At 40.1% G+C, this 24,161-nt stretch overlaps 1 protein-coding gene across 2 annotated transcripts; it reads left to right on the forward strand.

Moving 5' to 3' along the window:
• Positions 1 to 1,119: 1,119 nt before the first annotated feature.
• TBP (TATA-box binding protein) lies at positions 1,120 to 23,503 on the forward strand. 2 transcript variants are annotated; one of them, XM_047860060.1, is made up of 8 exons: positions 1,120 to 1,257; positions 4,904 to 5,110; positions 7,801 to 8,210; positions 13,839 to 13,926; positions 19,221 to 19,312; positions 20,916 to 21,083; positions 21,987 to 22,081; positions 22,742 to 23,503. In XM_047860060.1, exons 2-8 carry the CDS (start codon positions 5,057 to 5,059, stop codon positions 22,819 to 22,821), a joined length of 987 nt encoding a protein of 328 aa, XP_047716016.1. In that variant the 5' UTR covers positions 1,120 to 1,257; positions 4,904 to 5,056; the 3' UTR covers positions 22,822 to 23,503. The 2 variants fall into 2 exon arrangements, with proteins under 2 accessions (XP_047716016.1, XP_047716017.1); XM_047860061.1 differs by lacking the exon at positions 1,120 to 1,257 and adding an exon at positions 1,305 to 1,807.
• Positions 23,504 to 24,161: the final 658 nt, after the last annotated feature.

Raw genomic sequence — 24,161 nt, forward strand, 5'->3', positions numbered from 1 at the left:
ACCTTTCTTAATCTATCCATCATACATTCTTTCCTAGGAAGAACAGAGCACCTCTGCATGTCACAAAACAGAGACCAGACCCTCTTGGACAACCCTGGGCACTGAGGAACCACACCCCTTGCACAACCTCTGAGCACTGCGATAACATCTGTAGCTGGCACCATCCATTCTGCTTGCAACAAGAAATATTATGGACCACTGCAGTCCTTTTACTGATTAACTGCCCTAAACTCCTTTAAAAATCCCTGGGCCAGGGGACGCCTGGGTGGCTGTTGGTTAAGCATCCAACAGCCCAATCTCAGGGCTCATGATTGGGCTCTCTGCTGTCAGCGCAGAGTCAGCTTGAGATCTTCGGCACCCCCCCCCCCCCGCCCCCACGCCAGCGCGATCGCGTGCTCTAAGATGAACATTAAAAAAAAAAAAAAAAAAAAAAAAAAAAAAAAAAAATTCCCTGGCCAGGCAGAAACCTCTAAGCTGGCTTTGGATAAGAGTCCACCTTCTCCCCAGGTGCCGGCCTCTTGAACAAAGCTCATATTCCTTTTCAGTCAAAATCATCTCTTGAGTATTGCCTTTTCAAGCCAGGGGCAGCAGAATTTGGGGTTCAGTAACAGTCTCTTTGTGGCAAGTGTGACAAGAGTGCATAAAATGGTAGTAGCAGAAACAAAATAGAATTGAACCTGTAAACCAGGCTGTTTTTTTTCTTTTCATTCTCCAAGTTTGAAAATAGCTAACATGCGCGGAGAGTTTACCATGTGCCTGGCATTGCTCCTGCATTTCCTTAATCCATCTCACAACTTCCTTAGAGGGTGACTGTTACTATTATTCCATTCTACTAACTGAGGCGCTGAGGTCGGGTAACTTGCCGAAGGTCACACCGCTAGACTTCAAAAAGTCAACATTTGAAAATCATTATCTTGCCTCCCCTCGGCAAGGACCAATCAGAAAACGTTCTGGTCCGGCGGCTCACCCCCTAGAACTCCCGGGGAGCTCAGCCCGCCCCTTCTTTCCCTTAAGCCAAATACCCAGCGGAACTGTTGCGGAAAGAGCGGAAGTGACGGAGTGCCCACACTTCCCATGGCCGCCGCTCCAGTTGGACAATTGGCTGAAGCCTAGGATGGAAGAACTGGCGGAAGTGACATTATCAACGCGCGCCAGAAGTTTAGTAGGGTCGGGAAGGGTCGCCGTGGCGGGCGCCTGGGCCGCCTGTGGCTTAGCTTCGTTTTCGCGGCCCCGCAGTGGTCTCTGCAGGGACTCCAGGTAACAGCCCCTTTAGCTTTACCTCTTCTCTGAGGATTGGTGCAGAGGCGACCACTGCAGCGAGGCCCTGGGGCGATAGTGAGGGAGACGCTGAGTGGGCACGCAGGCCGCGCGGGGGCCGCTCCTCCCGGCTCGTGCCGACGCCGCTCCGGCCTGTACCGGCCGCCCACCCACCCCGGCCGCCTGTCCCGCCCGGTGCCCTCATCTGCTGTGCTTTAACAACGGCTTTCATCGTGCGAGTTCGGGTGCAGGGCTCCGGGAGTGCCCGGGACACAACAGTCCGGCACATCCAAGACCCGGAGTTCCTGTCCTGCCATCCTTTTCTCCTCGTTGATGTTGGAGGGCAGATTCAACCTGGCCTTTGTCCTCCTTTTTTTTGCTATCAGCAGGAATGGCTTTGTTATAAAGTTGTGCTTGAGACTTTAACGTTTTGTCAGAGGCTAGAGATTTCCGGCACGATAGAGCGTAAGCTGTAAATACACAGCGCTTGGTTTACAAGGCCTAGCTGTCTAGGCCCCAGGCCGTGTGCTTTTCTAATTTAAAATTCTAGGTAGGCTTCTGTGTGAAAAATAATACGCTTGAGTGGTTTATGCAGACACTGGGGGGCAATGCAAAATTAACTGATTCTTTTCCCTTATCTGTGATTGCCTTTTAAAAATTTGATGCTTCAATTTCCAAAATATGAACACACTCTGCAAACAACTTTCTTTTCAAAGGATAAGTTAGTATTATAGGATAAGTTATAAGTAATAGCTAACGATAGTAGTAACTAAGTAGGATTAAGTTAGAAGTAATAACTGTGGTTTTAATGGCACAGGTGAGTAAAAATGGTCGGTGCCATCACTGGCAATGAGGGATGACCTCTGAACAATCGTAACATCGGCCCGGACCTAGTGCTGCAGATTTCTTATGTAGACTCTGAGTTGCACTAAGGGGTCAGGAGCCACCAGTTTTGGAGAAAGCTCTTGTCATGTTTACGAGTGCTTGAAATCCTGCTCTCATTATTTCTTGCTTTAACCATAGCAGTGACTGCCTTACGGTGAACTTCCAGCCTCTAGTTTTATCTCTTTGAATTCATGCACACTTGCCAAAGTGGACCTACTCATGCTGCACTTCAAAATCTTGTCGCTGCTCTTTTGCCTATGTGATATGTAAAACTGGTAGACAGTGTGACCCCACTTACATTTGCTACCTCCTCTCCAGAGCTTGTCGCTTGCATATTGCATGCTTTTGCAGTCTTTGTCTCCTTGTGCTTGGTCTTTTGCCTGCAGTGCTGATTTGTAAATTCCTGCTTACCTTGCTAGACCCAAGTCCAGTGATCATGCTTTGTGAACACATTCCCCTTCAGGACACTTGGCAGTTGCTATGTCTTATCATCCACAGCATGTGTGCATTTGTTCTTGATGACCTACTGTATGCCAGGCATGGTGCTAAGACATTGGTGAGATTCTGCACTCCAGGAACTTGGCATAGTACACCTCTGTTACAGCACTTAAGTTTTGGAGTAATTATTTGTATACCCTTCACATGGAACTCTTTGATGCTAATGACTATTTCCTCTTCATATTTGCATCACTTCTATTGTTATTATAGGATAACAATTTAAAAAATATAATTTTATTATATCTGACATTTTCTGAACCAGAGTTTTTTGGGTTTTTTTCCCCCCTTTTTCAGTGATGAGTATGTAGGATATATAGTCTTTGGTCCTTTGTCCTGTCAAAGTGATTGATTCTTTCATTCATCCAACAAATATCTGAGTGCTTACTTTGTACCAGTACATGTTTGAAGCTCGTGTGTGTCTTTGGTATATAATTTGTAACTTTCAGACCAGCAAGTTCTATATGTGCCAATATCTTCTTAGATTTTAATGTTTAAACTGAAATCTACTAATAGCTAACATTTATCTTGGGCTTACTAAGTGATAACTAGATGCTGTTCTTGATATGTTGATGAGCCAGTACTGTTTGACTCTAGTTCTCAAAGCAACTCTAATCAAGGTAAGGAGCCATCTGAACTAAACTCAACAAAAAGTCTTTCAGTAGTCACTTGATTCTTTTTTCTAAAAGAAATAAAAAATGTGTAGCCAGTAAAGAAATGATGTGTTAAGGAAAGCTAGATAGAGGCATAGTTTGTATTTATGTGTTCTAAAGAGGTCAAGTTATTGCATGTATAAAAACATGTTTTATTTATTTCTGTGTCTGTACATCTTCTATCACAGTGTTGTATTCAGTTAGATTGGGGCACCTAGATGGCTCAGTCAGTTAAGTGTCCAACTTTGGCTCAGGTCGTGATCTCATGGTTTGTGGGTTTGAGCCCCATGTTTGGCTCTGTGCTGATGGTGCAGAACCTGCTTGGGATTCTCTCCCTCTGCCATCCCTCACCCCCTGCCCCCCAGTGAATAAATAAACTTAAAAAAGAATAAAACAAGGCAAGAATGAAGCAGTATTTTTAAAAAAATAAATAACTTAGTAGATCAATAAATATCACGTTAAAGTATGTTGGATCCAATTCACTGTTTATTGAAATTAACACCTAAGACATTGTGGAGGATATAAACTGACTGGAATATTTAAAAACCTCAACTTGGCCCAATAGCACTCTGTACACAGTGCTTAATACATTTTTCTACTCAGGGGCGTCTGGGTGGCTCAGTCGGTTGAGTGTCTGATTTCAGCTCAGGTCATGATCTCGTTGTTGGTGAGTTTGAGCCTCACATCGGGCTCTGTGCTGACAGAGCCTGGAGCCTGCTTCAGATTCTGTGTCTTCCTCTCTCTCTGCCCACCCCCCCCCCCCCCCCCCCCCCGCTCTGTCTCTTTCTCTTTCAAAAATAAACATAAAAAATAAATGTTTCTACTCTGATTTGACAGTTTCCTTAGGAATGTGTTTTCTCTGAGTGTTTTTTCCCAAAAGTTTTTTTTGTTTCTTTGTTTGTTTTAGTGTTTATTTATTGGAGAGAGAGACATAGAGTGTGAGCGGGGGAGGTACAGAGAGAGAGACACACACACAGAATCTGAAGCAGGCTCCAGGCTCCAAGGTATCAGCACAGAGCCCAACTCGGGGCTTGAACCCACAAGCCTTGAGATCATGACTTGAGCCGAAGTTGGCTGCTTAACCGACTGAGCCACTCAGGCGCCTCGATTTCCCAAAAGTTTTTAAATATTGATTATGACACCTTATTTTTGAACATTCTAAGTATTAAAAACTAAGTTTTTAATGTTTATTTTTCGAGAGACAGAGAGACAAGAGTGTGGGCGGGGGAGGGGCAGAGAGCGAGGGAGTCATAGATTCCGAAGCAGGCTCCAGGCTCTGAGCTGTCAGCACAGAGCCCCATGTGGGGCTTGAATTCCTGAACTGTGAGATCCTGACCTGAGCTGAAGTCGGACTGAGCCACCCAAGCACCGCTGAACATTCTAAGAGCATTTAAATTAAACATGTAATAAAACACTTTTTGTTCTAGTGGTAGTTTTGCATGCGGTCACAATAAACATGGGAGGGAATAGGATTTCAGCATTATAAGGTTAAAAAAGTATATTCCAAAATAGCTTCATTGCTTTTTTCTAGTTTTTTTGTGTAATTATGAAACTGGTTCATAAAAGACTGTACAGCTTGTATTCTTACATTAAACCTCAAACTTTTTTCAAAGTGGCGTTACCGTTTCTTGGTGTGCACGAAGACAACGCAAGCAGCTGAGGAAATTGCTAAGAAGTGTGTACCGGGGATGCTTTAGGAAGAGACTGAATGCCGAGGCGAGTTCCAGTCCAAAGGTGTTTAATTTACCAAGAAGAAAGTGAACATCATGGATCAGAACAACAGCCTGCCACCTTATGCTCAGGGCCTGGCCTCCCCTCAGGTAATACAACTGGGGGGAGGGTGTAGATGGGACAGAGTCTACACTGTTAGAGGCAGTAGAAAAAGAAAGGAAGGGAATTTAACCATCTGTCGTTGAAATTGATTTATCTGATTTTAAGCCTCTTACTTTGTTGAAACATTGTATTAGGCTTTGAATAGGCTTGATAGTGTTAAATTTGAGGAGTTTATTTGGAAGTTAAAATATGTATTTGTCTATAAATCTTAATCTTTTGATAAATGTTTACGAAAGTGTTCCATATGACTATCGGGCCTTTGATTTTGAAAGTAACTTTTGCCAAGTTATTTTCTGTTTTTAGCATTTCTTTTTTATGTTTAAGGTTCCAAATAACATCTACTTTTAAAAAATTAACTCATGATAAGAACACCCACTTTAGGTGTGTTTTGATAATTGTGTACACCTGTGTGTATACAACTGCTCTGCTGATCGAGAGCTAAAGATAGTTTTGCTTAGCCTAGAAAGTCATACAAATGGAATCATACCAGTATGTGCTTTTTTTGTGTATCTCTCTTCTTTGCCCAATATAACATCTGTATATCAGCAAATTCCTTTTTATTGCCGAGTAGTACTCGATTGTATGGATGTACCACATCTTGTGTATTTCCTCTCTAGTTGCTGACGTTGTGGGTGTTTTCAGGTTGGGGATATTATGAATAAAGTTGCTGTAAACATTTGTGAACAGGCTTTGTGTAGACTGTTTCTGTCTCTCTTGGGTAAATACTTATGAGTGGGATTGCTAGGTCTGTGGTAAGTGTGTGTTTCACTTTATAAGAAACTGCCAGACCATACTCTAGGTCCACCAGCAGCAATGTGAGAGTTCCGCTTGCTCTACATCCTCACTGACACTCTAACTTTTAGCCATTCTAGTGGTTGCTTAGTGCTGTTTCTTTGTGATTTTAATTTGCATTGTCCTGATGACGAACAATCTTGAGCATCCTGTCAATGCTTATTGGCCAACTGCATTATTTTCATTTGTAGAATGTCCTTCACATCTTTCGCCCATTTTTTTAACTGGCTTATTTGTTTGTCTTTTATTGAATTGTAATTGTTCTTTGTGTATTCTGGATACAGGTCCTTTCTGAGATGTAGGTATTGTAGATATTTTCTCTCAGTCTGTGGTGTGGCTTACTTTTTAATTTCTTAATGATATTTTTCAAAGAGTAGAAGGTCTTAATTTTTCTCTGCAGTCCATTTATCAATTTTATTTCAACGTCAGTGCTTCTGTGTCCTAAGAAATCTTGGTTAACCCAAAGTCTTAAGGATTTTCTCTTTCTGATAAAGTTTTAGCTTTTACATGTGTGCCTGTGATCCATTTTGAGTTCATTTGTATACGTGACATAAAGAAAGGCAGACCTTTCAAAACCTCACTCTTTTTAAAGTCACATAACCTGAATTTTTTCTAGCCAGTATTTTACAGATGTGAGTGATCGACGCAGTATGATCGTACCTATACTGTTAGGGCTGCGGTGTATGTTTGACCCTCCTCCTCTCATACTCTTTCTGCCACTATGTTGATGAAACAATTTAACATAAACCTTAGACAATTTTGGTTTATGCTTTCTGCCAAATAAAGTGGTGGAAGTGGGAGAGGATTGTGGCTCCTTTTTGGATTTTGCACGCATTTGAGCATCGGACGAAAACTATGGATTCCTTGATGCAGAAATACTAGGTATACTTTGAAGAGGTTCACAGAGTCACTGCAAACTCTGCAGGCTCTATGGGCTCTGTAGAGTTGGTGCTGGGTGAGGGCATTAGACTGGCTCCCAGAAAAACTTGGCTGTCATTGTGGCTTCTCTGCTGGTGAGACCTGTGGTCTTGGGGAAGTCCTTTAGCTTCTCCTGGTGTCAGTTTTCTTGTCCTTAATGTGGGAAGAACATTGAGTTTTTCCTTTCCCAAAGGGCTGTTATGAGATAAATTAATTATATCATAAATTATATATTAATAAATATATTATTAAATTAAATTAATAAATGTGACAGTATCTGGAAGTTAAGAAGCATTCAGAAAAATAAATTGATATTATTCTGATAGATGCATTGGGTTTTCTTGATATAAATTTTTTGTATATGTGCTGCCGAAGCGAGCACAATATAAACTTTTTGGAGAGCAAATGATCCACGTTTTTGAATAGTATTCTAATAATTGTCGTCATTATTGTTGCTAACACTTCAGTATCTTCTGCGTGCCTGTCATCGTGTTGAATGGGTTCAGTGGCATCTCTGGGGTAACTATATAATTTAGTAGCCAAACTTGGACAGATACATTGCGAGTGAAATGGGGAACTACCCAGGTAGTATGCCAGGATAATAGTTTAAAAGCATGGGCAGTCGCTCCAATTATGTCCTTTATACTTTCTAGCAGTATTAGAACATCGTTATCCTGTTGATGTGCCTGAACGGTTAAGCAACTTCCTTGAGTGTTCACATGCAATAAGTGGCAGGGTTGGATTTCACACCCGGGTATAATTCTAAATACCAGGCTCTTACCTACTGTGCTGTGGTGAAGAAGAAAGTGATGTGTGTAAGGACAGCAAATGCCTTTCTGTTATGCATCATGACTCCATTTATATTCGGAAAGCATCTGTCTTTGTACATCTCACCTCCTCTTCTACCAGACAGGTGCTGGAAACAATACCAGCTCGCCTGACTTACTGTCCTCCTGACCTTCCACAGGGTGCCATGACTCCTGGAATCCCCATCTTCAGTCCGATGATGCCTTACGGCACAGGACTGACTCCACAGCCTATTCAGAGCACCAACAGTCTGTCCATCTTGGAGGAGCAGCAGAGGCAGCAGCAGCAGCAGCAACAGCAGCAACAGGCGCAGCAGCAGCAGCAGCAGCAGCAGCAGCAGGCTCAGCAGCAGCAGCAGCAGCAGGCAGTGGCGGCCGTTCAGCAGTCAGCATCCCAGCAGGCGACACAGGCGGCCTCGGGCCAGACACCACAGCTCTTCCACTCACAGACTCTTACCACTGCACCCTTGCCGGGCACCACTCCCCTGTATCCCTCCCCCATGACCCCCATGACCCCCATTACCCCCGCCACGCCAGCCTCTGAGAGCTCTGGGATCGTGCCGCAGCTACAGTGAGTACTTTTTGTCTTTCCCTTAACCCAGAAGGGCCCCTTGCGGCGGGTGCTGCTCTTCTTTGTTCCAGACGGATTGAGTTGTTGAGGGGGTGGCACTAGTGGTCATCGTATGTCTAAATTTGCTCTTGCTCTGTCTCCCACAGGAGAAAGGATGCAAAGTTGCCTCAGTGAGTCAGTTCCCTTAGTAAAAGGCTCTCATAACATCGCCTCATATTGGGTAGATTGGGTAGCTCGCGTTTATGTCCTTGGGCCAAGCTATCAAATTGTTGTAGACATTTCCCTGCAGCTGATTTGCTGAATCAAGCCTTACATGGTCTCTTTCCCTTTGATGTTTTCTTTGGGAAGGGAAGATTAGTTACTTAGTTCACAATGGTCCTTGTTTGTCTTCATTGGTTATTATAAGGGCTGCATATAACTCTTTGGAGAGCTGTGTCCTTTCCACAAGCTGAGAATGTCTGTTCTTGCCCTCAGTGGATTTTTCTGTATAAATTAAATGGGTCCTATATGTATCAGAATTGGACGCAGGGTGGAGGTAGGAAAAAAGTCCTGAAAAATACACAAATATTCTCTTGTATCTACCAGTGTGAAGTACATAGCTTTTGCTTTCAGGAAGCATGGCCAAAGTGAAGGGTCATTTGCAATAATTAGTTCACCAGCCATCGCTGGTCATTTTTGTCACTAAGTAATATTTCATCGTAGATCCTGTTATCCAAATCTTGCCTCAGATTTTTGATCTGATGTGATTTTAAAAATCAGATGATTTTCATTTTAATACTTTAGAGAGATAATCCCTTGTTAGTTCACGTTTGTCAGCAACATTCCCTGGTGTCTTGCTTGTCTGGCTTTTATGGCCATTTAAGTTTTTACCTCTTGTTTAAATCATAAGTTATAACCAGTTGTGATGGGGTGTTTGTTTCATCTTGGCACCTTAACCCTTCTGGTATTCCACAAAGCATCTAGTCAGACACGTTACTGAGTTTCCATATCCATTAAGAACCCTGGTAGGTTGGGAATTCAGTGGCCTCTAAATCCTACAAGCTTATGAAGACTTGGGATAGATAATCAATGAAAATATATAAGAACACATTTTTAAGGGGCGCTTGGCTGGCTCAGTTGGAAGAGCATGCGACTCTTGATCTTGGGGTTGTGAGTTTGAGCCCCATGTTGGGTGTATAGATTATTTAAATTAGTAAACTTAAAGAAAATCATACATTTTTAAGAAGAATTCTGGGGAGGTGGCAGAGCCAAGAAAATCCCTGGACCGAATGGCTTCGGTGAACTCTACCAGACATTTAAAGAAGAACTAATACCAGTCCTTCTCAAACTTATCTAAAAAATCGAGGGAACATTTTTTAACTCATTCAGTGAGGCCAGCAGTACGCTGACACCAAAGCCAAAGACACTAAAAAGTCTACAGACCGGTATCCCCATTGATCATTGATACAAAAATCCTCAAAAAAATACTAGGAAACATCATTAAGCAGCATGGTGTAAGATTATTCACCATGACCAAGTGGGATTTATTCTTAGAATGAAAGGGTAGATCAACATACAAAAATCAACCATTGGGGGCGCCTGGGTGGCTCAGTCAGTTAAGCATTCAATTCAATTTTGACTCAGGTCATGATCTCACTGTGAGTTCAAGCCCCTCATTGGGCTCTGTGCTGACAGCATGGACCCTTCTTGGGATCCTCTCTCTTCCTCTCTCTCTGCTCCTTCCCTGCTCATGCTCGCTCGCTCTCTCTCCCCCCCCCCCCCAAAGTAAATAACCTTAAAAAATCAACCACTGTAATATACCACAACAATAAAATGAAAAGAAAACTGATACCTCAATTGATGCAGAAAAAGAATGGACAAAATTCAACACCCTTTCATGGTAAGAACACTCAACAAAATAGGAAAAGATGGAAACTGCCTTAACATAGTAAAAGCCATATTTAGAAAACCATAGCAAACCTAATACTTAACATTGAAAGACTTAATGCTTTTCCTCTATGATCAGGAACAAGGGAGGGACAACCTTTTTCTCCATCTCTTTTTTTCTTTTTTATTTACATTTATTTATTTTTGAGAGAGAGAGAGACAGAGAGAGACAGAGCACACATTGGGGAGGGGCAGAGAGAGAAGGAGACAGAATCCGAAGCAGGCTCCATGCTCTGAGGTGTCAGCACAGATCCCGACGCGGGGCTCGAACCCACAAACAGATCATGACCTGAGCTGAAGTCGGATGCTCAACTGGCTGAGCCACCCAGGCACCCCGCTCTTTCTCCATTTCTATTCAACATAGTACCAGAGCAAGACAAAAAAAGGGTATCTAGAGTAGAAAGGAAGAGATAAAATTATGTGTTGGCAGATGTTATGATCTTATATGTAGAAAATCGTAATGAGTCCACAAAAAAACCTGTTAGCTATAATACGTGAGTTTATTTAGCAAAGTAGCAGGATACAAAGTTAACACTTGAAAATCAATTGCATTTCTGTATATAGACAGTGAACAATATGAAAAGAAAATTACAGGTGTCCCTGGGTAGCTCAGTCGTCCTTGGGTAGCTCAGTCGATTAAGTGCCTGACTTCAGCTCAGATCGTGATCTCACGATTCGTGGGTTCGAACCCAGTGTTGGGCTCTGTGCTGACAGCTTAGAGCCTGGAGCCCACTTTGGATTCTGTGTCTCCCTCTCTCTCTATGCCCCTTCCCTGCTCACACTCTATCTCTCTTGAAAATAAACATTAAACATTTTTTTTGAAAAGCAAATTACAAAAACAATTCTATTAACAAGATCAAAAAGGATAAAATACACTAAAATCTTGAATTGTGGGTGACTTGTTCTCTGCATGTTTCGCAAGATGAGCAAACATTTCTAATAAATTTTAACTTGACAAATGAGCAGTGTCTTGCAATACGAGTAGCACGTGATGCTGAATGTCACATGATCACAACCTAGCCAATGGTTCTTGAAATTTGCTTTGATATACAAGTGCTTTGGATTACAAGCATGTTTCTGGATTGAATTATGCTCTCAAACCAAGGTTTTGCTGTACTTAGGAATTAACCAAGGATGTGAAAGACGTATGATGAGAACTATAAAACATTGCTGAAAGAACTTTAAAAAAGACATGAAAAGTGGAAACACATCTCAGGTTCATGGATTAGAAGATTTAATATTGTCAAAATTTTAATATTGCCCAAAATGATCTATAGGTGCAGTGCAATCCCTATCAAAATCCCAATGATATTTTTTGCAGAAGTAGAAAAAATCATGCTAAAATTCAAATGGAATCCCAAGGAACTTTGAATGGCCAAAAACAATCCTGAAAAGGAAGAGCAAACCAGAGGGCTCTCACTTCCTAATTTCAGAACTTACTACGAAGTTTTAGCAATCAAAACTGTGGTATTGGCATAAACACAGACATATAGACCAATGCAGTAGGATAGAGAGCCCAGAAATAACCCTTGCATATATGGTCAAATGATACTTGTCAAGCGTCCCAAGACTGTTCAATGGAGAAAAGATAGTGTTTTCAACTAATGGTGCTGGGACAACTGGATATCCACATGCAAAAGAATGAAGTTGGACCCTTAGCTAACACCAAATAAAAAACTAACTTAAAATAGATCAAAGACCTAAGTGTAAGACCTAAAACAATAAAACTCGGTGAAGAAAACATAGGACAAAAGCTTTGTGACATTGGACTTCACAATGTTTTCTCAGATGTGACACAAAGGCATGGGTAACAACAGAAAAAACATAGACTACATGACAATTTTAAAACTTGTAAAAATTTTTTTTAAAAAGAAAACTTGTATACCAAAAGACACTGTTCACAGAGTAAAAATGCAACCAACAAGAAGGGAGAAAATGCATCCCATGAAGGATTATTATCTAGATACTTAGAGAACTACTAAAACTCAACAATGAAAACCAAAGAGCCTGATTCCAAAAATGGGCAAAGGACTTGAATAGACATTTTGCCAAAGAAAATACACAAATAGCCAATAAGCACATGAAAGGATGCTCAACGTCACTAAACATTATGTAAATGCAAGTCAAAACTACAATGAGACCACCTCATACCCATTAGGATGGCTATTATCAAAAATAGTATAACAAGTGTTGGGGATATGGAGAAATTTGAACCCTTACGCACTGTTGCTTAAGAAGAAAAAAATACATGCAGCAAATATGTGACTAAATTTGTGGTAGATGTACCACAACTTGATTATTTCTTAAGTAGAGAAATGCTAAAGGCAGGTGTGTATATAAAATTAATTGGAAGGAAATAGGTGAGGTAGAAATGAAAACATTCATTGGGTTGATCATTTTTTTTTCTAATGCTCATTTGTTTATTGAGTGAGAGAGAATCCCAAACAGGCTCCATGCTGCACTCGATCTCACGTACCGTGAGACCATGACCTGAGCCAAAATCAAGAGTCAGACACTCAAGTGACTGAACCATGCAGGCACCCCTTGGGTTGATTATTCCAATTGGCCTTACAATTGTCTATTAAAGAACACAGCTTGGGGCACCTGTGTGGCTCAGTCGGTCTGGCGTCCGACTTCAGCTCAGGTCATGATCTCATAGTTTGTGAGTTTGAGCCCCATGTTGGGCTCTGTGCTGACAGCTCAGAGCCTGGAACCTGCTTCAGATTCTGTGTCTCCCTCTCTCTCTGCCCCTCCCCTGCTCGTGCTCTGTCTCTGTCTCAAAAGTAAATAAACATTAAAAAAAAGTTAAAAGAGAAAAAAACACAGCTATCCTCTTATCCAACCCAGTTGTGAGCCATCAAGTTTTCAAACTGTTGCATTTTGACAGGACAGGAACCAAAAGCAGCAATGAGCTGGAAACAGCTGGAGATGTATTTGCAATCTGGAATCGGTATTCATACGACAGTGATGTCCCATGCCCGTGCATGATGGTTTATGGGCAATTAGTGTCATTCAAAGGGCAAATAAGGGCTTCATTCAGAAGGCCAAGGCATGGCTCTGCAGATAGATGGACTCAAAGCCTGGCTACCACTTAGGAGCCGTGTTTGTCTGGAGCAAGGATCCCATTTTATCTGGAGCAACCATGCCATTTAAGCCTCAGCTTCTGCATCTGAAAGTGTGAATACTGATAGTTATTACTTCATAGTGCATTATAAGTATTAAGTGGGGTAACCCATGTAAAATGCTCACCATGGTGTGTGGTAAACATAATAAATGTCAACAATGTAAATTTTTTTAAATTTTAATTTTAATTTATTTTTATTTAAAAAACTTTTTAATGTTTATTTATTTTTGAGAGAGAGAGGGAGGGAGAGAGAGGGAGAAAGAGAGACAGAGCATGAGCGGGGGAGGAGCAGAGAGAGAGGGAGACACAGAATCCGAAACAGGCTCCAGGCTCTGAGCTGTCAGCACAGAGCCCGACGCGGGGCTCGAACTCACGAACCGTGAGATCATGACCTGAGCTGAAGCCGGACGCTTAACTGACTGAGCCACCCAGGTGCCCCAATGTAAAATTTTTTTAATTAAAATTTAAACTGACCTAATTACATTGTTCTAGTAAAAGAATCAGATTTCTAGATAATTATCTAACACTTCATCCTGTAAAAGTTAAATGATTATGCTTTCTTTTAAAATTTCTTGCAGAAATATTGTATCTACAGTGAATCTTGGCTGTAAGCTTGACCTAAAGACCATTGCACTTCGTGCCCGAAATGCTGAATATAATCCCAAGGTCAGAGCAATTACAATGTATTTCAAACTATAATAATACAGGAATTTGTTGTTAAAGGTCCCTAGACCAAAACGTGTTATGCATAAGTTTGTTGATACCAACAAAATGAGGAATTAAAGAAAATTGTGTATTGTTTTTTATTGAGAGACCCTAGAATCACAGCAGTCTACAAGATAAAGTACTAAATTTATTTACCCATTGTGATGGGGATCTTGTGACATTAAAAAACAAAATATGTGGTATGATTTCATTTATGTTTTGAAAACCATATAGAATGGAATGATACGCTGTCTGGAATTTACTTGAAAATAAAGCAATTAGAGAATTGGGGAAGGGCACATGGGTGAAACAAGATAGGCCAGAAGTTAATAATTGTCAGGGTTGGGTAATAAGTACAGGGAGTTTATTATATTTTTCTATGTATAACTTTTAAACTTTATAATAAAAATATTATGGGGTAAAAATACCTATGATACTTTTTACATTAACATAAGCAGCCTGAGTACATGGTAAGGCTTTTGTCTCTGCACTGGTAGATAAGTTGTTTTTTAAAAAAATAGTAAATATTTGCATTCACAAACGGATGGACATTCTTCAAGGACTAGACAGACCAGGCCTCTGAGTGGAGATGATCGGATTGAAGAAGAGCTCTCTGGTAGGGCCCTGTAGAAGACAGTTCCCCTAAAGTGGGAGAATCTCTTAGCGTGCTGTTTGCTTTCATACATGGGGAACCACTATTAAACTGGTTTCGTTTAACAAAGGAAAAATAAGATTTTATATAAGAAAAAAGGAGAAGGCAGAAGGACACACTTGAGAATCTGAGTATTCTATTTGACAGGCTATCTGTGTCAGTGTCTGTGCCTCTCAGTTTTTCCAGATTACCGCCATATCCTTTACTGATGTCCCTTGTTCCCCCTTTGGTGAAACTCCCAGTCTAGGTTGCCCATGCGGATTTGACTCCTTTTCTTATGTGGTGTCATTATTTGAATGTCATCTTGAAATAGTGTCCAAGTGGCAGCATGTAAGCTTACCTGGATGTTAGACAGTGGAGAAATATCATAAGAAATAAGTGAAATTCACTTCATACATCCAGTATTTTTTAGTTTGCTTACACCTAACCAGAAGGATTAACTCCCCAAGAATCAGCTTGGTCAATTTTAGGAACAGAAAGTCTTTTTTCTCAACTTATTGATTGTTCTGTTCTGTGCCTCCCTGCACCCCCCAAGTATTTATCCCATTTGTTAACAATTGTGCCAATACTACTTGGCCGGCCAATAAATAGTTGAGGACACTTTTATTATCTGGCTCTGTTTTAGCCAGTGAAGTTATGATAAAGCATTTGTTAGGTGAGTGGTTTCATTTGTTGTTTGAGCCACAATCCAGAAACTTCTGTTTTAGTTTGGGAACTCCTGGTCAGGGTAGAGATCTCATACACTGGGTGAAATCATGTTCTTGTACCACATTTTGTCAACAGCACAAAATGATTAAACACAAGGGGAAGAAGTGAGAAAGAACAGGCAGTATATATACCAAGTGTGTTGTCCTATCCTTGATTCCAAGCTCTTGGGAGGAAGCTGTATTTTCAGGAGTCATCACTTTCTGGAGGTCTTTTAGTAGATTCGGGGTCAATCTTCAGGCAGAACCCATGCCCAGTTGGATTCAGAGTACATGCAAACCGGGGAAGTTATCCATGTGTCTAATCCTGGTGCTTGAGAATGGTATTTCAGTTAGAGTCTCAAATGTTTTCTTCTACCCAGTTTGAAGCTGACTTTCACTGATAATCGCTTTCATGTTTCTGTCTGCTGCCTGTACATCACCTAGAGATGTGTGCGGTGATGTTTTCTTTAGAAACGTGGCTTACCCATAATGGGGCATGCGACTGTGTATACGACTGACATTGGTTTGACCAGGGCAGGTTTCCTGTGCTATCCAAAAGTTTGCATTAAGTCACTTTGCTTTCATTAAAGACCTACATTAGTGCCTGTTTTTGCCAACGGAAAGAAATCTGAAGAGAATTTCTGCTTTTACAAAATGGTAATTGTTCCTCACTTTACTCCATTTGGGTTTATGAAAGGTTTCACAGGAACACTCTACTTTTCAGTAGCAGGGGAAACCTGTTTTTGACAAGACCAGGATATATCAAGGTTGGGACAGTTAGTAGGAGCCAGGCCAGTTTTCATGCATCTTTCAGGAACAGTGTCATGGGGTGAGAATTTGCAGGGATTTTGGGGTGTAACACCCTGTCATTAGGGCTAGGATTGTAGGCCAAGAAAAATAAAACTCTTTTTGGAAACTTGGAGTGTTTTAGCACTTGCCTTTTAACAAAGGAAAACTTCAGTCAACAGGAGAACTATGTACATACTATTAAACGGTGTATCTAAACTCTGGGCACTCAATCAAATCTAAGAGGAAGTTCAGAGCCTTGCCCTCTATTATGTGAGAACTGAAGATATGGCATTTCTCAGCAGCCTTTTGAACTTCTCAAGTTGAATATCCCCAACATTTTTGTAAAATTTGAATCAATGTACGTATTTGTCTTTTTTTTTTTTTTAGTGTGGCTTTTTGTGTGTGTGTGCATATGCATAAGTATTAAAACTTGAGGATGACTTTGACACCCAACTATTTTGAGATATTTAAATAAAACAAAGAGAAAGACAATGACCAAGTTTCTGCCTCCCTCCTCAACCAGAAAAACTATATATATCATTGTGTCATCATTGGCAGCTAACCCTAGTAAGAACTGCATGAGTTAGAGAAGCCATTTTCCTTAGAGTAGGCTGTACAATCAGAAATCTGATTGTACAGAAATCAGAAATCAGAAGTCTGATTTCTCTAATAAGTCATTAATTTATTTTTAATGTTTTAATTGGAGATAACCAAAGAAAATAGACAACTCTTATTGTCCTAATAACATAAACCCAAATCTTATTGAATGTTAATATTTACTCATGAACCTCTAGTAAGATAACTGTTTTAGAAGAATGAGCTTTTGTAACAGAATATATCTTATAACAACATTTAAAAGTTACGCTGTATCAATGTAAAAATATTAATGTAAAATATACCTTGATTATTTTAAATATATGAGTCATTATTGAATGACTTATTCTAGGATGTATCATCAGAACAAAACAGAATGAAGTAAGTTTAGATTTATTTTCATAGTTTACTAAAATACGTTTTTTTAAGGAAAGGGAAGTAAACTGGTTGGGTTTAGGTTGGAGTAGTATTTAAGAGTTACATAGAAAGCAGACAAAATAATTTTGTAGAAGTGTAGGGGTATGTTTGTCAGCTGAACCAGGTAAGTTGGATAAATATATGTTAGCTGTACATTGAGAAAAAAGTTAAGTGATGGTCCTGGAGTGAGTTTCTAAACCTCTGTCTTTTATATACAAGTGAGAAAGATGTAGCCTAGGTAGAAATGTCCAAAATAAAAGTTGCTGTAATAACTGTCTAAGAAAGAAAATGACTCCTTTAATTATTGAGACTTTTTGGTCTGCTTGGTTGAGCTAATTAAAATTTGGAGGACATCAAATATGGCTGATTATTTTAGAACCCTTTCTTTTTACAGTAAGAATAAATCTTTATGGTTGCCCAGTAGCCATTGAGGAAACCACAAAGATACTTCAATGTAAAAACAGTTCTTTTTTTTGTTAATTTTATTTTATTTAGAGTGAGAATTTAAGAAAGAAAACGGAAAAGCCAGAACTGTTGAACTTCTTTCATCATTTAAAGCATTTTACCTTTGACTTTGAAATGTAATATCAGCATATTAAGTTAGACAGTACATATCTAATGTTGAATTTTTGAAGGTTAACACACAAACCTGGATTTGTAAGGTTGAATTTGTGATAAACTGTAACAATTTCCTTAATAAGAAGATAAAGTGTATATTTATTATCTGTTGTGCCTCCTGTATAGTCTCAACCATTTCTATTAGTTATCTTCAGCCAGAGCAATTCAATGTTGTGTCCTACGGACATAAGGGAAACTAGCAGGTAGATAACCAAGAAATGTCTTGCTGTCTGTTCATCGGTACACGTCATATGTCCCTTTTTTAATCGTTTAAAGTGGTAAAATAAACATGTATATCTCCATTTGTCCTTCCACCAAGTAATAGAATGGCTCTTATACAGCATATAAAAATGAAAGTAAAGGCTAAATAAAAACTGTTTATTGGCCAGGTTTTTATCTTTATCTTAAGAAATTATGTAAATATCAGACATTTTTAAAGTATTTTTCTAAAATCCCAAGGTAGCTAAGATCTGGAAGTAACCATTTATGCACTGTGGTAAGCCAGTATACAGGGTGTATGTAGCATTATAATAATTAATCTTTTATCTATTATTTTATTTTGGATACATAATTCTACAATGTTATAGTCTCTAATGAAATGATATTATTTGATCAATAAAATCAGTAGAGGGAATTTAGGAAATGCAAGGTTAGGCTTTTCTGGGACTTGTACAAACTAGAATGTAGTGCTTGTATTTTTGCATGGTGGTAAAATCTGCAGGAAGACAGAGCAGTTTTAAAACTAAAATTGCAAAAGGAATCTAATTTGTTAAAGAGCTATCCTGATTAGAAATACATGAATATTTCATATGTAATCATCAGATATTAAAATTTTAGAGTTATTTGCAAGTAATTTTTTGCTTTTTATCATGTAAACTAGTAATGGAGGCCATTCATTCAACCCACAGCTGAAATATGTTCCCCTCGAGTTACGATGTTAGCAGTAAAAACATTGTTAAAAAGTCGAAATTAAAAATAAAAGGTTTGATTTTTTTCTTAATTTGCAATTTTATGTGTTGATACTTTAATACTGTTTCTAAAAGCTAGCTGGAAACAGAAGGTCACTCCACTACATATTGATATGTTTGTAATTTGATTTACTCCCTCTGGAGGTAGAAAAGGTTTATCAATCGATTTGCCAAAAAAAATCAGTAAGTTAACAGTTCTAGAAGCTAGCAAATATAAGGTAGAAACAGAGGCACTGATATTTATTAAGGACGTAATTAAAGTAAAATTTTTTGCAAAGATTAGTTGTTGTTGCAATGGTGTGGAAGAATACACAGATCTTGGTTCAACGTACTCAGTAGTCACTGTATTCTGCTCCCTGTGCAAAGAAAAGCATGCGTGCTGCCCGGTGATGTAAGAGACCCATGTATAGGAACATGTGCCAGGGATTTTGAGAACTCTCCATTTTACCAGTCGTGACGTTCATTGTCTTACTCTCCTAAAGGAAGTCAGTCTGGCGTGACCTCATTAACAATTGTCTCTGACCATTTTAGCGGTTTGCTGCTGTTATCATGAGAATAAGAGAGCCCCGAACCACTGCACTAATATTCAGTTCTGGGAAAATGGTGTGCACAGGAGCCAAGAGGTAGGTTTAAGGAGTTTATTCTCCTGGTTGTACGTTACCATGGTTACTCAGTTGCATTTTATGTGTCTTTGATAAAATGGAACATCCAAGCTGTTACTAAGAATCCCTTTATGTAACAAATTTTATGTATAACACAAATTCATCCCCAAGTGAAAACAAATTGGTCATGAATCACAAAATTTCTGAGCAGATGGTGTGAGAGTGTATAGATCTGCTTGGTACTGGCAGTGGGACAGACCACGTAGATGCCCGCTGCTCCTTGTTGTAAATAGGCTTCATCATGAGAGTTAGGGTTTATTCAGGTCTTAAGATGTCTACCCCTTTCATAAATGCTATTGCCTATATTCTGCGTCTGTTTGAAGTGATCCTGTCTGTGAAGGTTAGTGCTTTGGGGCCTGGCTGTAAACGTTCCTTGTCTTACAGAGTCCATGTAATTGGTAGAAGGCGAAGGTTGGAGGAAGATTAGTGGCATCAGCTTCATAGAGCTTGAATAAGTGAAGGAAATTAAGCTCTTAAAATAAAAATTAATATGACTTGGAGTTGTCTACACACCAAGAGGGCTGCAGATGTTTTTGCTTATTCTGAACTTTGAAGTTGTCTTTTTTTTTTTTTTAATGTTTGTTTAGTTTTGAGAGAGAGAAACAGTGCAAGTGGGGGAGGGGCAGAGAGCTAGGGAGACACAGAATCGGAAGCAGGTTCCAGGCTCCAAGCTGTCAGCACAGAGCCGGAAGTGGGGCTCGGACTTGTGAAACAGCGAGATCATGACCTGAGCTGAAGTCGGACGCTTAACCCACTGAGCCACCCCCGCGCCCCTGAAGTTGTCTTTAATGAGGGGAAGGCCATTGGTGTGGACACAGTGGTTCCTGATCTCCTGTGTTACCTTTTTCAGAAGGCAAGGTGTGGGTCTCTCCCTGGCTTCCACATAAGTCTTCATTTCGGGGTCTTGCTTGTTTTTTCCTTGATGGGTCATCAAAAGCTTCTGGCTTATCAATAAATGCTGGGTGTTTTTTTCTTTCCCAGACATGCTATTCATTCACTGTTTAGCTGTCTTTATCCATTTGCTACACACTGAATAGTGGGTATCTAGTTGCATGATTATTTTGTCAAGATAGGAATCCACAAATAAATTTATTTTCCTCAAGAAAAAAAAAGCATTGCAAGTAGGTATGTTTAATTTCTGTTATCCCTAACCCTTGCACTTGAGAGTCTTTTGCTTATGATAGTATTATTGCTTTTATTTTGCTTTTCTTACATAGGCCGTACATTACTAAGCCATAGTTTTATCCAACAGATGAGTTATAGGAATGGATAAAGAGAGATTTAATATAAAAGAAGATACAATTAGAGTATGCATTATCTAAGTATAAATCTCATTAATATTTTCCTATTAAAATGAAATTGTTAATTTTCACCTTAGGAATTTGTAGGCTAAAATACAGTAATCGTAATGATCATGGTGATGATGAGATGTTCCACATCTGTAAAATCTGGGCATATCAGTAGTCTGATGCATTGAATTTTGAATTCAGTAATTTTGAATTTCGAATAAAATTTTATTTTAGCTGGCTTTGACTATGACTATCTCACTTTTTCTTCTCCCTAGTGAAGAGCAGTCCCGACTAGCAGCAAGAAAATATGCCAGAGTTGTACAGAAATTAGGTTTTCCAGCAAAGTTCTTGGACTTCAAGATTCAGAATATGGTGGGGAGCTGTGATGTGAAATTCCCTATAAGGTTAGAAGGCCTCGTGCTGACCCACCAACAATTTAGTAGGTGAGTCTGAAATGTATTGTGATTGCCTTTGGCAACAATTCACTTATAATCTGTGTAAACATTATTCATGATAAAACATATGCAGAACAGTCGGTATGTAAGAACAAGGGATGTACTGATAGATGTATTGAATGTTGAAGTTTCTTCTTTCTGTCTTGGAAAATACATTTTTCTCACCATTCTCCTACCTCCCATTTCACTTATTGACATCCACAACTCCCCTCGACTGGGATGAAATTGGCTCCCTGTTATTTTATTGCTCAATAAATGCATTTTAAATGCATGAATTAAATCCACAACCTGTTATGTCAACTCTTGTCCCCAGTTGTTTGAATTTCTCTAGTGAACATTATACGAGCTGTACCAGTAAAGTATAAACTTGAGTGAAATGATTATTATTTCCTCTTACTTTCCCTGCCACCTACAAGGCCACTGCCCACTTCTCCAGCCTCTCTGCTTCCAGCACTGCTTAGACTTGCCCTGCCCTTCTTGGACCAGGGCTCTTGGTCCAAGTTTTATACTTGGCATCTTCTTGTTATACTTTTCACCTAGGAAACCCCCACTGGCACTTCAGATATCCACCCAAGATGCCACTTCCTCAGAGAAGCCTGTCCTGCATTTCCCAGTAGGTTAGCCACACACAGCGTTACTGTTTTCAGTCTGTCTGAACTGGGAGCTTGAGGCTGCTACGACATCAGAAAATCCAGACTCATTAGAAATAGAGTTCGTTGGTCTTCAAGTGCCCATGACGGGTCACCCTCACCGGCCTTAAGTTCTCTTTCCTCGGGTTGGCCTCGCAGTGAATTTGCCGTTTAGTCAGTATTTTCCCTGCGCAGGTCCTCATTTTGCCTGAAGCGTGGACAGCTTTTAACTTCTCAACTGTTTTTGTCATTTTCCTCCTAGTTACGAGCCAGAGTTATTTCCCGGTTTAATCTACAGAATGATCAAACCCAGAATTGTTCTTCTTATTTTTGTTTCTGGAAAAGTTGTTTTAACAGGTAAGTTGTAACAGGAAGTAGTATCCAGAGGTTTGCAAGAGTTTCAAGCACAGCATTTTCTCAGTGCTGAGAAGTAATTTCAGTTGGCTGGCAAGTGGTGAAGACACCTTTGCCCCTTTCTTCTCCTCACCCTAACACTCTGATGAGAAACATACGCACCAAGGGGGTGAGAGCAGGGAAGATGGCCATTACGTTGCTTGAGAGATGGCATTTTAAGCTGGAAATCCTCCTGTAAAGCTTTGAGATTCATCTGTGTCGTTTGGAGACAACAGAGGGAAGTTTAGGAGATCTTGCTTAAAGGCAGCAAGTGGGAGAATAAGATTTGGTCATTCCTTCTGCACTGCTTGGGTCACGAGCTGCTCAGGTCCCAAGCTGGTGCAGGGACTAACACTGGTCACATGTGGTGGACTGCAGGGCAGGAGGCTGGAGTCATCTAGGGCACTGTTTTGTGGCTTAAAAAGCCATTTTAAGAAAATAGTACTTTAAAAACAAAAACAGGGTTGTATCAAGGGATTCCCTCATTAGTGTTCTAATGTCTGCATCTGTCAGTCTAACTGGGAATGGAGAGAATTGTGCTTGTGGTGTTAAAGTAATTTTACCTTTTAAACATGTTAAGAACAGCTATTTCAGACTCCTCTCTTCTCTGACTTGTCTTCATAGGTGCTAAAGTCAGAGCAGAAATTTATGAAGCATTTGAAAATATCTACCCTATTCTAAAGGGTTTCAGGAAGACGACATAATGGCTGTTAATGTACTCCTGCCTCTGCACCCACTTGTTCTTTTTTTTAAAAACAAATCAGTTTTGGTACATTTAAATGGTGGTGTTGTGGAGGGTCCCAGTTTGGTGAGAAGATGGGCGTTCTGTGGGTTGCAGCACCAGGTGAAGCTCTCCGGCGTGCACTCCCCGTGGCGATGCTGGGAAGTGGTCTTCTGCGCAGAGAACACTGCAGCATTATGTAAGTTGCTCGTACTGTGCTGCTGTTTGAGTTGTGCTGCCTGTTTATTTATAATTAGATTTTAAACACATACTGCTGTTGACAAGTTGGTTTGAGGTACAGAACTTCCAAATGTTAAAGCCACCTCTGCAGTTGATTGGACTTTTTCTTTTAATTTCTTCCCCATAAACCAGTTTTTATATTTCTACCAGAAAAGTAAAAATCTTTTTTAAAAGCGTTGTTTTTCTAATTCGTGACTCCTAGGGGTTATTTTTGTGCCAGACACATTCCGCCTTTTCAGTATTGCAGGACAGAATAGATGTATTAAAGAAAACAAATGGCTGTACATATTTTTCTTCCTTCGGAGTATTCTGTACAATAAATGCTGTTTATAAAAGTGTTAGATTGATGTTATAAATGATACCTTGTAAGATTCATGTGACCATACTGGTAAAGTTTGTATTTTAGATATAATTGCCTGAAACCATTTCAGTGTGTGCTTGCTTGCTTGTTTGTTTCAGTCAACATTTCATTGTATGTTGCAGTTTTAATGGAAGAACTACCTGAAAATTTAAGGTTGGTCACGAAACATGTATTTATGATGTTCCATAAATTGAGCACTTCCTGTTTCCCAGATACATTGCCTGCAATTCTCACAAAACCTGTAACTAGGTTTTGTTCCTCTTTTTTTTTTTTTTCAACGTTTTTTATTTATTTTTGGGACAGAGAGAGACAGAGCATGAACGGGGGAGGGGCAGAGAGAGAGGGAGACACAGAATCGGAAACAGGCTCCAGGCTCCGAGCCATCAGCCCAGAGCCTGACGCGGGGCTCGAACTCACAGACCGCGAGATCGTGACCTGGCTGATGTCGGACGCTTAACCGACTGCACCACCCAGGCGCCCTTGTTCCTCTTTCTTAGGTGAGGAAACTCTGGCCTCAGCTGAGGGATGAGGCATTTGTCCCAGGTTACATAGCCAGTGAGTGGCAAAATCAGGCTCCAGGGCAAAGTCCTTCAGTATTAAAGCTGGGGTATGTGTACAGCCTAGTGAGGTGTTTTTTCTCATGAACATTAGCTGGAAATTTGTAAGTTCTTGGGTGTTCTTGCTGGAGTTAATTGTAAAAGTATATTTTCAAACAGTTCAGA

The sequence above is a fragment of the Prionailurus viverrinus genome, chromosome B2 (assembly GCF_022837055.1).
Source record: "Prionailurus viverrinus isolate Anna chromosome B2, UM_Priviv_1.0, whole genome shotgun sequence".
Taxonomy (NCBI): domain Eukaryota; kingdom Metazoa; phylum Chordata; class Mammalia; order Carnivora; family Felidae; genus Prionailurus; species Prionailurus viverrinus.

Coding starts and splice junctions, on each gene's coding strand:
- TBP (XM_047860060.1), top strand. CDS start 5,057: ATGGATCAGAACAACAGCCTGCCACCTTATGCTCAGGGCCTGGCCTCC. Junction 8,211..13,838: donor GGGATCGTGCCGCAGCTACA/GTGAGTACTTTT, acceptor AATTTCTTGCAG/AAATATTGTATCTACAGTGA. Junction 21,084..21,986: donor ACCCACCAACAATTTAGTAG/GTGAGTCTGAAA, acceptor TTTTCCTCCTAG/TTACGAGCCAGAGTTATTTC.